This window comes from Amphiura filiformis, chromosome 8, assembly GCF_039555335.1.
Source record: "Amphiura filiformis chromosome 8, Afil_fr2py, whole genome shotgun sequence".
Taxonomy (NCBI): Eukaryota; Metazoa; Echinodermata; class Ophiuroidea; order Amphilepidida; family Amphiuridae; genus Amphiura; species Amphiura filiformis.
Genome location: NC_092635.1, coordinates 33431952 through 33448281, shown reverse-complemented (window position 1 = coordinate 33448281; position 16330 = coordinate 33431952). Strand labels below are relative to the sequence as shown.

General features: G+C 35.9%; 2 protein-coding genes across 2 annotated transcripts in view; both read right to left on the bottom strand.

Moving 5' to 3' along the window:
* The window catches only part of LOC140158975 (uncharacterized), a 564514-nt gene that overhangs the window by 472450 nt on the left and 75734 nt on the right, over nt 1-16330 (bottom strand). The window lies entirely within an intron of this gene.
* LOC140158972 (uncharacterized) overlaps nt 1-16330 on the bottom strand; it is a 314914-nt gene that overhangs the window by 290560 nt on the left and 8024 nt on the right. The window contains exons 5-6 of the mRNA XM_072182274.1: nt 10786-10895; nt 6164-6288 (exon numbers count right to left, since the gene is read on the bottom strand). Coding sequence (XP_072038375.1) covers nt 6164-6288; nt 10786-10895 — 235 coding nt within the window. The remainder of the gene's footprint in view (nt 1-6163; nt 6289-10785; nt 10896-16330) is intronic.

Here is a 16330-nt window from a genome sequence, read left to right as displayed (position 1 = left end):
AATGTACATCTCATGAGCCAGTAGTGTTTCTTTTCCTCATGAGATATTAAGATCCACTCATTTCCCAAAAGTATTACCATCTTTATCAATGATATTTCAATTTCAAACCACACATGGCAGCTATTTCAGAAATAACCATGTTGCATGCAAGACACTTTTAGCTCCCAGCAATATTTACATCACATTTGAACATTTTTACCTTGACTCCTATGGAAATTGATTTTACTAGTACTTAATCACAGACATAGCCTGTCATCTGTAGAGAGGATCATATGTGGCCAAGATCAATTCGGTTTTCTCCGCATCAGGACAAGGTTTCCCCTACAATATTTCTCAAACGTTCTCGAGGAAATAAAAGTGGTGAAATGTGTGAGTGGGGAGTACATGTTATACTGGCATGTATTTATGTGAATGTCAAGCTTAGGGGTTCTCAAGATTTATTTGTACAAGAGCCACAAAAAGTCCAAACACATTTCAAACATATGGTCGAGGGCCAAATACACCCCAGTCTATTACGTTTTCCTTCACAGTTAGAGTTGATGGGGGGAGCCATTCTCAGACTTTCTTGCAAGGGTCGCATTCTTATGTGTCTGCGCGTTCTGGGGTTGCATTCTTGCGCATCTGCGCATTCTGGGACCCCTTACTTTTTTGTTTTGGACGCTTTGACCAACAGGTCCGATCAAAACTGCATGGAGCCCATAAATTTTATGATGCACACTTGCGGAGCAAACACAAAAAATATTGATGTTATTACCAAACTTTTTAGTTGGATAATTAAAACTTCATAGGTGAAAGCACAAAGCAGTATGTTGCCAGTTTCACACATATAAGCAGGGCCATAACCAAAAGTCCACTGCTTTAGATGAATTGCCCTATACAGTCTATCAAACCTACATTTTGTAAAAATGTTGCACCAAATGGCTTCAATTTGCACTTCATTTTGAAAAATGCCAACTTATGAGGAGGGTGCACACCCCCCTTCAGACACCCCTATGTCATGCAAATGCGATATGCGGCGTCAACACACCAAAATGTCCACTATCTCAAGTATCTGCACCTTCCCAAAATAATTCCTGGCTACAGACCTACAGAGAGGGTGAGTGGTGGATAATTGTTTTTAACTAACATGGACTAATTAATATTGCCAATTAAAAAACAACAACATATATCTCAGTTCTCAACACTTACTTGGTGTAGAAAGTAAGGTATTGAAAAAATAATAATTTTTCCTAATTGGGCTATTCTAGTTAAAATCCGCACTACCCTTGTGGAAGATTTAGCTAAACTCTTCTACAGTGGGAGTATGAGTTTCGAAAAGAATAGACAATTGGGTATCTTCCATTTGAAATTCTCACTCCATTTGAGGAAGATATTGCTAAAGCCATAAATACAGGGGAAGTATGGGTTTTAAAATGATTAATTTAAAGAACATACCCCCCATGTGGAAGATATTTCCAAAATCTTCCACAGGGGTATGGATTTTAACTGGAATAGCCCATTTCATGACAAAGTACAGTCAAATCATATTGCCTAACTATATGACAAACACCTAACTTTATCTACATAAGGACTTCCTTCTTTTCTTTGATTTTCTCAGTATATTGAAATAATATCAGCAATCGTAAGATACCAAAGGTCGTCTGATTGAAAAAGAAAATATTTGTCAGTGCTACTGAATTACAAAGGAATATTTCTTGAAGCAAAAAGATGACAACAATAACTGAACGTTTATGTACCCCAACTGAACATTTGATGTAATTACAAATTTTGATTATTATCGATCTTCCACGTCTATTTCCGTATTATATCAATTCATTGATTACTATCCCCAAGGTCAGACAATCTATAGATCAGGTGAGATCAATGATTAAATACAAGCAATAGATTTTTTGACAACTGTGAGACAAAGAGTATCTATTAATTAATTCATGTGGAATTGTTGCACCATTCAGTAATGATCTTTTGTTATTAATTTCCATTGATTTGATCTCGACAGGTCTCGGTCAATGTTATAAAGGACAAATTGCTCATGTTCAGTGGGTGGTTTTGAGCATTCCCACAATGCAGTTTGATTTTACATCTGCTGCTCCATACAATTATTTCAAGGTCAGCTACAGCTTCCTTGGATTTATTGATTTGTATTTTCTTTTACTCTTATTCCAATTTGAAATCATTTTTAAAGACCAATATATTTATATAACTTGGCCCTAACAGTACTGGGTGCTACAAAATACTACTTGATATATGCACTGCGCGTGCGTGCATCCCACGAGATGCGATGATGCAATCAGCGTAAGTGATATATGGGCACGAATCAGCGTAAGTGATATATGGGCACGCTTTCGTTGGCCAGGCCATCGATAGATCCATGGCTAAGAGTCGCCTGCCTAGTGGTTGACATGAGAGGGGTCTCAGGTTCGAATCCCACCAAGAGCAAACAACTTTTTTTGTTTGTTTTCGATCTTTATTCCTTCCTTCTTTCCATTCCAGTCGCCAAAAAGCCCTTGGGGCATTAGGGTTAGTGAATAAAATCATTTTGTTCTCTTTGCAATTTATTTCCACAAGTTGGAGGAGTGGTAGATAAGCAAGTGGTGGGCAGGGGGTAGATGAACCTCTTGTTTTTGTGTGGAATTGGGATGGCAAAGATTAAAATAAAATAAAATAAAAATAAAAGCCTGTTTTGAACCTGTTTCCCCCATTCAATTGGGACACATTTTCTCAATGACTGGGCTTTTGCCACCTTGTAATAACTAGGTTGGTTAAGCGCTTCCCTGAAGTAGTCATTTTCCCATGACCAGGCCCATAGTCTGTCATATATAGGTAACGGTCTGCTTTGACTGTGAAAAATAGCAAAATTGGGCCACAAATGTTAAAATCTTAAAGGTTAAATATAGGCCTGCTCAAATAAGTCCTACCACAGGGCCTTTTTACTCACTCCGAGACACCATTCTATATCCTGAGAACTGCTAAAAACCCAGTGACAGAGAAATTTCATGGGGTCACTGGGTTTACCAGTTCTCGGGGTATAGTGTGTCTCGTGTCTCGGAGTATAGCACGTAATAAAAGGTCCTGTGGTAGGGCTAACATAAATCGTGAACTTTCTGTGAAATTTGTTTAAAATATAGGCTCCATAAAGCAACTTTAGAAAGCAACTTTAAAGTGGTGATAAAGGTCTGTTTTTGACCAGATGAAAATTTTTCTTGAAAAGGTCTGTATTTGGAAAATCCACACCCCACAAAAAATAAATTGGCTATGGGCCTGCCTATGACTGTTTTTGTGCCGGTTTTTACAATTTCTAAATTATAGTGCATTGTGGGTGAACGCTAATTAATCCCAACTGTATTCTGAACGTGAATGTGAAGGTGAAGGTTATATGACGCTGATGACACTGAAGAAGGTGTTGGTGGTGGTCTGGTAGATAAGATCAATAGTTGTGGTGGTAATGACCTCAGTCAACACACTTCTAAAAACCAGGCTAAAATTACATGACCTGACATGGACCCCAGCATGTTGAGAAATTGGCCCTGAAGAATTGGAAAAAAAGATCAAAACCTGACTAAAATTGCATGACCCGACATGGGCCCCAGATGTTGAGAAATTGGCAAAGAAGAATTGGAGAAAAGAAAAAAACAGACTAAAATTGCAAGACCCACCATGGGGCCCAGCATGTTCAGAAATTGACCCAGAAGAATTGGCTACCCCAACAAATGTGTTTAAGTTTAAGTTCTGGGGGGATAGAAGGATAGTGTTTTAGGATTTTGGACTGGTAGTGAACAATGGTGATACCAGTACGGTGACAACACCAGAAGTGATTTTTATGTTTCAAACAGGGTATCTGTTTAAGTATTAAATAATGATCATAATGATAACAATAATGATAGTGACTGTGATAGTGATAATCATCATGATAATGATAAATAATAATGATAAGGCCAAAAAAAAAGGTTTGTCTCAAAGCTCACAAGAAATTTAAAAACAAATGCGAAATGCTATTTTTTTTTTTTTTTTTTTTTTTTTTTTTATTCCCGACTTTTTTTCATGGTATTTTGAGAAAAAAGTCTGATTTTCGCCAATTTTTTCTGGAAAAAACTAAAAAAACCCATTTTTTGGAAATAAAAAAAAAAATCCGCATTTCTTTTTTGTCAAATCGTGCGATTTTACAAACGCGCGCACAAGCTTTGAGACAAACCTTTTTTTTTTGCCTAAAAATAAATAAAAAACAACTTATTTGATTAACTTGAATTATGCTGTTCATAATTAAAAGGGCATTGTTATACCACTGGAAACCTCTGGCTACATAATGTTTATGTACCAAAAATTTCTTGCAGATTAATTCGTTTAGCCAAAATATTCTTAAATTTGAATTTCGTTCTGGTATACTAGAACAAAATTACAACAGTGGCCTATGGAGCAGTGCAATACACATAATCATACATAACTCGCAAATAATGCAAAATCGGAATCAACTGAAATTTGGGAATAAGCTTTTTTCATGGACATCTATTGAAAAATGTCATAAAAAGATGGTGCTAGGATCACAAAATCCTCCTTTAAGGAAGCCCCACAATTAGGTTTGTAAATACAAAGAATATGCTTATAAGCTATTAATATCCACAAATATGTAAATAACCTGACATAAAACTATACAAAAGGTGATCATAATCTATCATCCTACACTGATTCCAGCAACCTTAAGTCAATGTGACAACAACCCAGATTGGCTTGGCTATGTATTGCAACCATAGCCCTGACCATTAGTCGTACCAAAGAAAAAGAAGTCAATAAAAGATTTTACACTGGCATTTAAATAGCCCACTTAAAATGATTTGCAATAGGAAAATATTGTTTGGTAACATTACACATTTAGAATTACTTAAAAAAGACCCAGGACAAAAATTATTGAACCAATCAATAGCAACATTTACACTTAGGATTATCATGGCTGCCACTGCCTGGCAATTTACATAAACTGCTGGTAGTGCTCCATCACTGCATTTATTTCAAAAGAATGATCAACATTTATAGAGGGCAGCAGACACATACATCAGCCATGATGAGATAATGTCTACCGGTGTCAGATGGGTAAACACATCATACGAATTGACTCATTCTAAATAAAATAAGATATAAAGCAGTGAAAGAAAAGAAATCTCTGCTCTACATGTACGGACAGATGGACTTGCCAAGTAGGGTATGTCCGTCTGGATTTTTTCTGGAAGAGGATATATGAATCTAAAAAATCACCTAAAGCTTGAAATATTTGAACAAACTATGGAAATATTTGTAAACATAATTTATTTGCTGTTTTCCAGTAATAAGGTCCAATGTGGGAAAGTCATTGACAAAATTCCCAAAAGAAAGGAAATTTTTAGGCGATTTAAGAAATCTGTATAAGTGCACTTTTCATTAAAAAAGGTCCACTTTTTGGAAGCCCTGCACTGCTCTAATCAATCCTGCATACAGGTCAAGTCCGCATAAATTATTAGTATAGTCCAATATTCTTCATATAAGCCAGATTTTCGTCCCCATTTAGGGGGCACACTGCCCCCACCCTTGGCTACGTTACTGGGTTTGCAAACGGTTATTCCGGGGGGGGGGGCTCAACTTTGGAAGTGACCGTATGTGCCTGTCAAGAGGCCCCCTCTTTTGAAGTCATACCGATAACCCCCTTTTTTTGGTTGCGGCTACCCAATGACCCCCTTTTTTTGGTTGCGGCTACCCAATGACTCCCTTTTTTTCTAGATTTTCTAGAATAGCATCATCAAAATGCAACAAAATAATGCCGAAACTTACAAATTTTCCTCCAATTTTTCAAAATTATGCAGAAACTTTCAAAATTTTGCTCCATTTTTTCTACCCGTTGACCCTTTTTTTGAAATCTTATACTCAATGACCCCCTTTTTCAAAATATTATACCCAATGACCCCCTTTATTATTTTGTTTGTACCCAATGACCCCCTTTTTTAAAATAACGCTTTGTACCCGATAGGATCCTACTTTGCGACGCCGGTAGGCACAAACCCGTCACTTCTAAAAGTTGAGTGCCCCCCGGGCTGTTATTCCATGCTATTGCCACATACAGACAGACAGACTGCAAACATGCACACACTTGCCAGACGTCAGACCTGTGGTAAACTACTTGTTGTATGCTACTAACACTAACCTGAGACAGCCAAGCTGTGATTGCCTCCACAAGCCACAAAGACGACATCATCCACATCCTCTAAGACACGAGGTGAAACAGCCTCATTACGGTTACCAGTTCCAAGTTGACCAAAACCATTGGCTCTACAACACAGAATGAAATAAGTAATAATCTTAAATATTTGTTGCATAGAATGTTTAGTAAAGAACATCCATTGAACAAGCTTCCCCTTGACAAAAAATCCTGGCTGTATCATTTTGACCCAATATTATCGGTGGGATAGGCCTATATACTTATAGCCATTTTTTTAGAGAGGCTGTACATGTAAAATCTTTCACTTTCCAAAAAAGGACTTTATTGCACTTGGTAGGCCTATTTTACAGTATTTTGGCCCCATCACTGGGGTGAATTTTGGTGGGAAAGGGCTCCTTGCCACTTTTCTTTTCTTTTCTTTTCTGCTGGCTACGCTACTTCCCCTTGTGTAATAATAGAAAAGTCAGTTAGAAAAGGGTTAGGCCTACAGTTTCCGCGGAACATTAATTTTTGTGCTTTCGTGATCAACATGGCAACCATGAAAATATAAATGTGTATTTGTTCTTTTACAATCTATGTATCTCAAAATCACAAATTTAAATACAAGCAAATGAGTCCAAAAATTGGCAAAGCGCAAAATTTTCACTCGTCAAAATGACCACTTTTACAGTCCTGTACTGTGAAAGTCGACATTATGCTACATACATATGTGTATATTGTCACACTTTTTGCATTCCAAGCAACTATTGCATACAACACATGAATATATTCCTTTTGTGTATAGGTCAATGAAATGACACTCTGAATCAAATTAAAAAATGACTAAAACAGTTCAAAATGTGCCAAAATTCTTCTTTAAAGTTGTGGCAACCTGGTCCATTTCCTGTGACAGCCATATGATTCTGTCACAACTTGATTCACTTTTTGAATTCAAATCTACAATGTTTCCTGATTTTCTCTGGTCAAAAACATGAATGATGTGGTGCATGAAGGTATCTCCTGCAAAGTATACATCATTTCCAAATGGGTGGGGGGAGAATCACCTACGTGTCAATGTTCGGCGTCATCATGCTATTATTCTTTGTACATCGCAATGTAAAGTACAACTATTACAAGAATTTCATTCCACATGTCTAAATTTAGTTCAATAATGCTCTGCGTGCTAGCCATGCGCTTCAATGGAAAAAGTTCAAGTTTTGAAATATTTTCTCAAAATATCAAGAGCTATCTTCTTGTTTGTACTCATTTTAATGCATTTTTCATGCTGATTCCAAATATGGTCATGAAAATTTACATTTCTGAAATTTTTTATTTCTGCAGTCGACACCCGCGTGAAGAGAGTTAATATTCATAACAATGCAAAATATGTGACCAAACACTAAACAGCGCTGATATCCTGGATTATTGCATCACGTTTTGAGTTTGTCTGGTTATTCAGAAGTCAATGAAATGTGGACATTACCACTTCCTGTTCACATCCCACAAATGTGATCGTCCACCACATACCGTTCATAAAGTCAGCAAATTTTTATTTAATTACAGTGAAAAAATATGCATGAAGGATTGAATGTCATATTCATTATGGGCTTGAAAGTGCAAAGTTCAACCAACAAAACATTATCTGTTTCTGGATATCATTTGAAGTCAAATGAAATTGTTAAAGCTTATGACATATACTTTCTAAATATAAAATAAAGCAAAATTGACCAGGGGGTGCCAACTTTATGAGAGGTTTGTGGTCACAAATGTGATGTGCAGTAAAGGCGAATTTAAAAACAGTTTATGGGAGCAAGCTGGTTTCTAACAAAAAAAGAGCGGTTACCGCACCATAGCTGAACCATGGGGCTTTGGCAGTATATTGTGGTACATGTATATCATCCCTTTATGACCCCTTAATGACCTTAAATGAATTTTAAAATATTTAAACATGTTTAGAATGTCATAAGGGATCATTGCATTTAAATATCAGCTCAATTGGAGCATTTTCGGAAACTTGACCTTTGACCTCTTAATGACCTTAAATGAATATTAAATTATTTTAAACATGTTTAGAATGTCATAAGGATCAGTGCATTTAAATTTCAGCTCAATTGAACCATTTTGAAAACTTGACCTTTGACCCATTTATTGGCCCCTTAATGACCTTAAATGAATTTTAAAATATTGTAAACATGTTTAGAATGTTTTAAAGATCATTGCATTTAAATATCAGCTCAATTGGAGCATTTTTGAAAACTTGACCTTTGACCCCTTTATGACCCCTTAATGACCTTAAATGAATCTTAAAATATTTTAAACATGTTTAGAATATCATAAGGATCATTGCATATAAATTTCAGCTTGATCGGAGCATTTTTGGTTAAAATGACCTTTTTGACCCCTGTGACCCCTTGGATGACCTCTGACGTTAGGAAATATTTTTATCATATTCTTTACTTCTTTCCCTTTCATTTGACACCACTTGGGGTTCATACCTTCGTGGCATTTAAAGATATGTCCATTTCAGACCAAATGGTTGGTAAGTAAGTAAGTAAGTAAGTAAGTAAGTAAGTAAGTAAGTAAGTAAGTAAGCAAGTAAGTAAGCAAGTAAGTAACATACACTCATATAGGCTGATACCATTTCATGGTTCAGCAAAAATAGGTAAACCAGGTAATATATAAGCGCCCACCCAAAATGACTTTGTAAAGCGCCCTGGGCACTTATTGGAATGAATACGTATATGTTTTCTCTCACATATGTGACACGATCAAGGGAAATGAGTCGGATGTCGCTAATATTGATTTTGAGATATTGGCAAAGAAAGTGTTAAAATTCTTTTGTTTTATATTGTTTTCAGCGATTGATCAAGTGACGTAACTTTGCAAAAAAAAGTCGAATCATCATGGGGTTTTCAGTTTTTGAAAGCTCTAAATGTCCTCTTTAGAAACATATGTAAAACTCATTTTCGACCAGGGTCGACATGTGACACATTCCCCTTGATCATGTCACATATGGCAACCTTGCGGCTGTGCCATGGGTGCATTTAATATGCGCTTTGAGCAAGGAGTTGGAGTTCTGTTGGTGGGTGTATTTATGCATTGACTGAGCGAAGAAAGTATCATATGGAAATATGTATTGTAAAATATTTTGAAAACATTTTTAAAATGGTTTCATGACCTTATTCATAAATACCTCTACATTTAAATGTTATTAAATCGTTTTGACCAAAATCAAAATGCGTCTATAACAGGTTTATTATGTTTTGAAAAATTTTTGTGTTTGCTGGTATAGCACCATCTGTTGATCACATACGTCTATAACAGGTTTATTATGTTTTGAAACATTTTTGTGTTTGCTGGTATAGCACCATCTGTTGATCATATACAAAATTATAAGCACAAAAAATATTGCATCCATATACATAGTACACACAGTACCCTCTATTATGTGGTGTGATCAAGCACAATCAGTCTGAATGTCCGATCGACATATTCAATTTTCAGTTTTTTATAGGATTGTAAACACCATTTGCAAAGCTACATTTTACAGAAAACCCCATAAACTAGAGCGATAACCGCACCATAGCTGAACCATGTGGCTTTGGCAGTATATTGTGGTAGGCCTATACCACTGTCATCATTGCATTTAAATTTCAGCTCAATTGAAGCATTTTGAAACTTGACATTTGACACCTCTATTGCCCCTTAATGACCTAAAATGAATTTTAAAATATTTTTAAACATGTTTAGAATGTCATAAGGATCATTGCATTTAAATTTCAGCTCAATTGAAGCATTTTGAAAACTTGACCTTTGACCCATTTATGACCCTTAATGACCTTAAATGAATCTTAAAATGTTTTTAAAATGTTTAGAATGTCATAAAGATCATTGCATATAAATTTCAGCTCAATTGGAGCATTTGAAACACTTGACCTTTGACCCCTTTATGACCCCTTAATGACCTTAAATGAATTTTAAAATATTTTTAAATGTTTACAATGTCATAAGAATCATTGCATTTAAATTTCAGCTCAATTGGAGCATTTTGAAAACCTTGACCTTTGACCCCTTTATGACTCCTTAATGACCTTAAATAATTTTTTTAATGTTTTAAACATGTTTAAAATGTCATAAGGATCATTGCATTTAAATTTAAGCTCAATCGGAGCATTTTCGGTAAAAATGCCCTTTTTTGACCCCTGTGACCCCAGGATGACCTCTGACGTTTGGAAATAGTTTTATTATATTCTTTATGTTTTCCTCTTTCATATGACACCACCCATGGGGTCATACCTTCGTGGCATTTAGAGATATGTCCATTTCAGACCAAATGGTTAGTCAGTAAGCTAGTAAGTAAGCTAGTAAGTAAGCTAGTAACATTCACACTTATAGGCTGATACCATTTCATGGTTCAGCAAAAATTTGGACAACCAGTTCAAACGATTTGAACAGTTAAAAGAGTTTCCAAAACAATAGGAAACAAAAGGAAATACTTCCTTTGTTTGGCTATATCTCAAAATCAATATTTCCGACTTCTGACTGATTTTGCTTGATCACATCACATAAAGTAGAAAATTGGACAAAAATGAAGAAGTTGAGGAGCTGTGTTCCTGGCATGCACTTACCCACATACTGCTATTAGTCCAGTGTCAATTCTGAATAAGGTGTGCTTTTCCCCACATGCCACCTGAACTATCCTCTTATGAATGATGGGATGCAAGAGATGAGGTGATACCTGGCAAGGAAATGTATCAAAAAGCATTAGCGATGAATGGCAAAAAGAAAAGGGCCAAAAAAACCAATCGGCAAATCATAATCAAAAACCAAGAAAATGTAACAAACAGCACTTGCAAAAATATCGGGGAGAGGACAAACAACCCTGTCAGCAAATCATAACAGGGTCCCTCTTCATCCAAACTAGGAAACACTATTGTTGATGTACTTTCTGCAATTAATATTTGAAGCCTCACAATTATGTAAATTTGTGACACGATCAAGGGGAATGAGTCACATGTCGGCAATTTTCAATTTGAAGTTTTTTGCATCATTTTCTGGCAGATGCATTTTGATGCAAACCCTATCAAAATCGGACATTTGGTTGTGCAATTTATCAATGGCTGAAAACAATATAAAACAAAAGAATTTGAACACTGTTTTTGCCGATATCTCACAACAATATTAGCAACATCTGACTCATTCCCTTGATCATGTCACATTTAAGAAAATTGAATGCTTGAATTACACTTTGTCAGTGGCATAGCCAGCACTTTTTCAGAGGGTGGGCAAAGGGAGGGGGGGGGGGGAGGGAGCAAGGCAACTTTCAAAGGAGCAAAGTTCAACAAACCATAACCCCACTTCTGGATATCGTTTGAAGTCAAATGATATACCATTTTAAAGCTTATGATATATAATTTTTAAACACAAAATAAACCAAATTGACCGGAGGCCGACTTTACGGCTGGTTTGTGGTGGACGGTCACATAAATAGATCAGGCCTACTGCATTTTTGGAGAGTATAGAATGGACCAGAGTGCAAGTTTTAAAGCCATTGTGACTTAACACAACGATGTGTGACATATCAAATTGGACCAATTCATGAATTGTGTCAAACAAAATGTGCTACAAATAACATTGTAAAATTGCAAATTTAAAAAAAAAAAAATTTATTCTAAACAGTCTAAGTGGGAACTTAGAACTTGTGAATCCTTTATAATATGAGAAACTTATTATGTGCATGCAATAGGGTTATTGTTATGATGTGTTACTCAAGAGCCTTAGATTAAGCAGTCTGGACTCTAACACCACATTGGGCAATTCCAGTTGAAATCCATATACCCCCTATGGTAAACACGACCTTAATTTTCCACACAGGGAGTGTGAATTTCAAATTAGGTTACCTTAATGGGTGACTCTATTTGAAATCTACACCCCCTGAATGGGAAATCAAGCTCATATCTCTCATAGGGGGTTTATGGATTTCAACTGGAATAGCCTATTTACATGTCACTTATTGAGGGGAAATAGTATGCTACTGTATTACTTCCCCATAAGTGTCAGCATGCTTGTATCAAGGCATTGTACTCATTTTGGTACATTTAAAAGTGCTGCAGGCAAACGTTATAGTTACACTCATCCTTAAAAGATCATTCTATTTCAGGCCTTCACCAAAATGCTGTTATTTTGGTCACAATCCCTGACAATCCAATAAGGCAGATTTCCTATAGCCTTACACAGGCTATGAAGTCCAAACTCTCCTAGTCTAACATCTTTCTTTAAAACACCGCTCATTTTGAGCACTGTGGTGATAGAGTTCCATGCTGATTTTGTGAAAGGTAGGCTGCATGCATGCAATGCTCAACAACAATATCTTGAAATATTACATTTTAGTGATTTTCATCGATTAAAAAGCTGTTATAAATTTAATTATAAAAACAATGGTTAAGTATGATTGTTAATATCAATATATAAATTCCAGAAACAATGCAAAATGTCAGTAAAAATAAAAAAGAAAGAAAAAGAAAAAAGAAAACGCTAATTCGCAGTCGCTGGGTCGAGGCCAAAATACGCAGTGCATCATGGCAAAATGTCGACATCCAAAGCCCGCGTAATACGAATACAATACAGGAACATACAGGAACATACATCATTGTGGGTTTAAATGTCATTATAATGATGTTACATGCGAATGCACACTAAATCAACAATTTACAATTATAGTAGATCCATTTTCTATCTATTGATCACAGGAAATCCTTCTTGGACCTGTTTTCAACATATTTATTATCACACTCGCGTGAAAATTCAATTGCAGCTAGAACGGTGATGTTGACCAGCTCTGGGGTCAAAAATTTGACTGCCAAGAGCAACCGCTGGCAGTGCATCGTATTGTGAAACGCAAGAATTGTAAACTCCTCAATTTCAATTTTCTTGTGTATCAGAACAAAATCACAAATTTCACAGGTTTCAACCAACTGTGGCAAAGATTAGAACCTGAGCATGACGGACTTGTATAGTCCCTTTAAAAAAAATTGGAAATCAGTAGTGAGATTATTATTAGACAAATAACAAACCCTTATGTTATAAAAAAATGGTATACCAATCCTACTCACATAAAGGGTACTGATAATAAACCAAAGGGAGTATTGTAGCGAGCAATCGTTTCCCATTGTGTTTATTTGTTCATGTACAGGATGGGTAACCTGTTTACCTACTTTACTCAAAGGAAGCATGTTTCTTCCTACTCAAATGCCTAATTTATCATATTCGTTGGGTACTGACGGTGATGGACGTGAATAATCCGGTGGATTCATAGTCATTAATGTTGAGATTTCATAGAAAATGGTTATCACATACCGTATTGTTTGTAATAAACACTCCCCCTCTAATAAACGCCCCCTTCCAATATTTCCATGAAAAATTGACAAAAATGCACACATTTCCATGTCATATCATGTGAGTAAGCTTAAAACTTGCATCAGTCATATCAGTCATGCAGTGATGATCGCTAATTTGCAGTAAGTAAGTAAAAACTGAGTAAGTAAGGAAGTAAGTTTAGATTTAAGGCTGAGACCATTTTCATGGTTCAGCAAAAAACCAATTGAACATAGGACTATACTCGGTCCATTATGTAATTATATTAGTATGGAAATAAATTACTATACCATGATGCCATGCAGGGCCGTAGAAAGGTTGAAAAATATGCGGTGGCCAAAATACATATATGCCAAAATCTGAATAAAGCTATAAAGAAAAGCATAGCTAATTTTTTAAAAAGCAGGGTGTCCATGGCCTCCCCACTTGCTACGGCCCTGCTGTTAAGACGAAAGTCAATTGTATATACCTATTTCATCATTCTGGACTTTCTGCAGATTTGCTGAAACAAAAACTCATTAAGATAAACAATATATCAGAGTGAAGTCTGTATAACATATGGTCCTATTTCAAGATTGAGTAAGGCACAACATCTGTTTTGGTCCTATAGCGCTATCGGTGCCTGAAGAGGTACCGATGACACTTTTTATCGTACCCTGAACATTTGTAGAGTGCATTATTTTTTTATTTAAATGAACAATAAGACTATGCAACTGTTAATTATTATGTTTGATACATTTTATTACATCTCCATGGAGTGATGTTAAAGCCATATCATTTTCATACAAAATAGATTAGCATTTCTTTGCCATAAAATGTTAGTTTTTACTGTCAGATATATCCCTTTTATTTTTGAGCCGAACAACTACGGCAAAGCAAAGAAAATTGGAATTTACTACCAGCGCATATGTCGCAATACGTACCACTCCTTCGGTCATGTTATGGTACGACCCTTTGTTGTGTAGATCACCGTCCCGCACACCGTGTATGCGTACTGTGTGTTATGAACATCGTGTATGCGTTCGACTAATAATTCCATCGTAATAATAAAACGCCGGTTCCATCGTTTTATTCAAAATCTCGGATTTTGACAAAACTACATGTACATTTTTGCAGGGTATATTGGTTTAATCAAGTACAATATAATTGTGTAAAAAATGAATTTTAAAAAGTCAGTGAGGGCGTCCTCCTCAGCAAATGTTATAATATGGCTTTAAGAGTCATCAGTACTTAGTCTGGCACTGATAGTTCAATAGGACCAAATTTGATGTGGTGCCTAAACAAGAACTCACAAATAGTCTAAAACACTAAAAGACTGCTAAACAAATTTCATAAGATTTTAACAGTATCACCATCATAACATACTTAATGCATTGTTAAAAATAAGAAAAATATGGCTGCTGCCATCCCACTCCTCTTTAAGGACAAACAAAATTGAATCTATAAATAGCCCCTACAGAAAATTCAGTGGCTTTTTTTTCCCATCAGATACTTTTTAAACAGGTCTCTTTATGGCCCCTATACAAGAATCTATGTCAAATTAGGCAATTTTTATTCCATGATAATCCCCTTTCTGTCTGTGTTGTTATCTTTCACACACTTGTTCACTGTACAACTAACATCACCTGACTGAACGGAAGTTTTTGAGAGAACCACATCCTAACAGTGCATCAACCCAGGAGATGTTAGCTGCTGACCAACGGTAGGTTACACCACAATACAGGGCGAGTCAAAGTCATCTGTACCCAAATGTACTATTTTTTTTTGTCGACACCGTGAATACAAATTATGCCACGCTTATGATATGTTGATTTCTCCTCCACATAAAGTTTGAAGTTTAAAATTAGATATTTTGATCAAAAATATGGCAAGTTTAATATAAATATCCATTTTCATGTCAACACATGCATAACAAATCCCGTAACAAATGCATTAATTGTTGTGCAAGGCTTGGTATCTCCTCTGATAGCACTTTTGAGATAACTCTATCATAGTCTAAATCAACAAAACTGGTACCAGAACAACATACTCGGATAATCAAGATATGTTTATTCAAAAATACACTGATATTACTTTAAGGTATTCTATGGAATGATTTTGTACAAGATATGCATAGATCATAATGAAAAGACAGCAGGGCTCTATTGAACATCACTGGGTAATTTGGATCAGGGGTCTTTATCAAATAATATAACCAAAAGAGGTACATTCATAAAACACATACAAAAGAAAAGTCTTGGAACACTCTCATGTGCAGAACCAAAAACTATCAACCTCCTCTCCCCCATGCAATGTCGAGAAATGGCAATGTCTTTAGCAGTTTTCCAACATTGATTGATGGGGAAAGGCATAGGCGGATTTAGAGGGGGGCGCACCCGGCGTGCACCCCCTTTAATTTTTGCAGAGCGGCGCCTGATATTGTGAATTTTTGCAGAGCGGTGAATTTCCACAAGGTATGCCAAGTGTTGGAAGTACTTTTTTTCTAAGATTGTAGGTCATCCTACAATGTTAATATATTTAAAATTCAATTCATTTCAAGGTAGTTTATGCTTTTCCACCTTACATATCAATCACATAGTAGCAAGGTAATACTATAATAGTATGTAAATAATAAATATTTCTAGGATATTTGTTCAGTTGGGTATAGAGCATTTTGACTCACCCTGTAGATACATAGTCAGTCTACATCCGCTACTCCTAAGGTCTGCTATTATTCATGGTGGCTAGCCCAAAAGTTCACTAGTTTCACTATCCCTTAACCTTAACCTAAACCTAAACTTAGCTCTAAGACCTTGCACT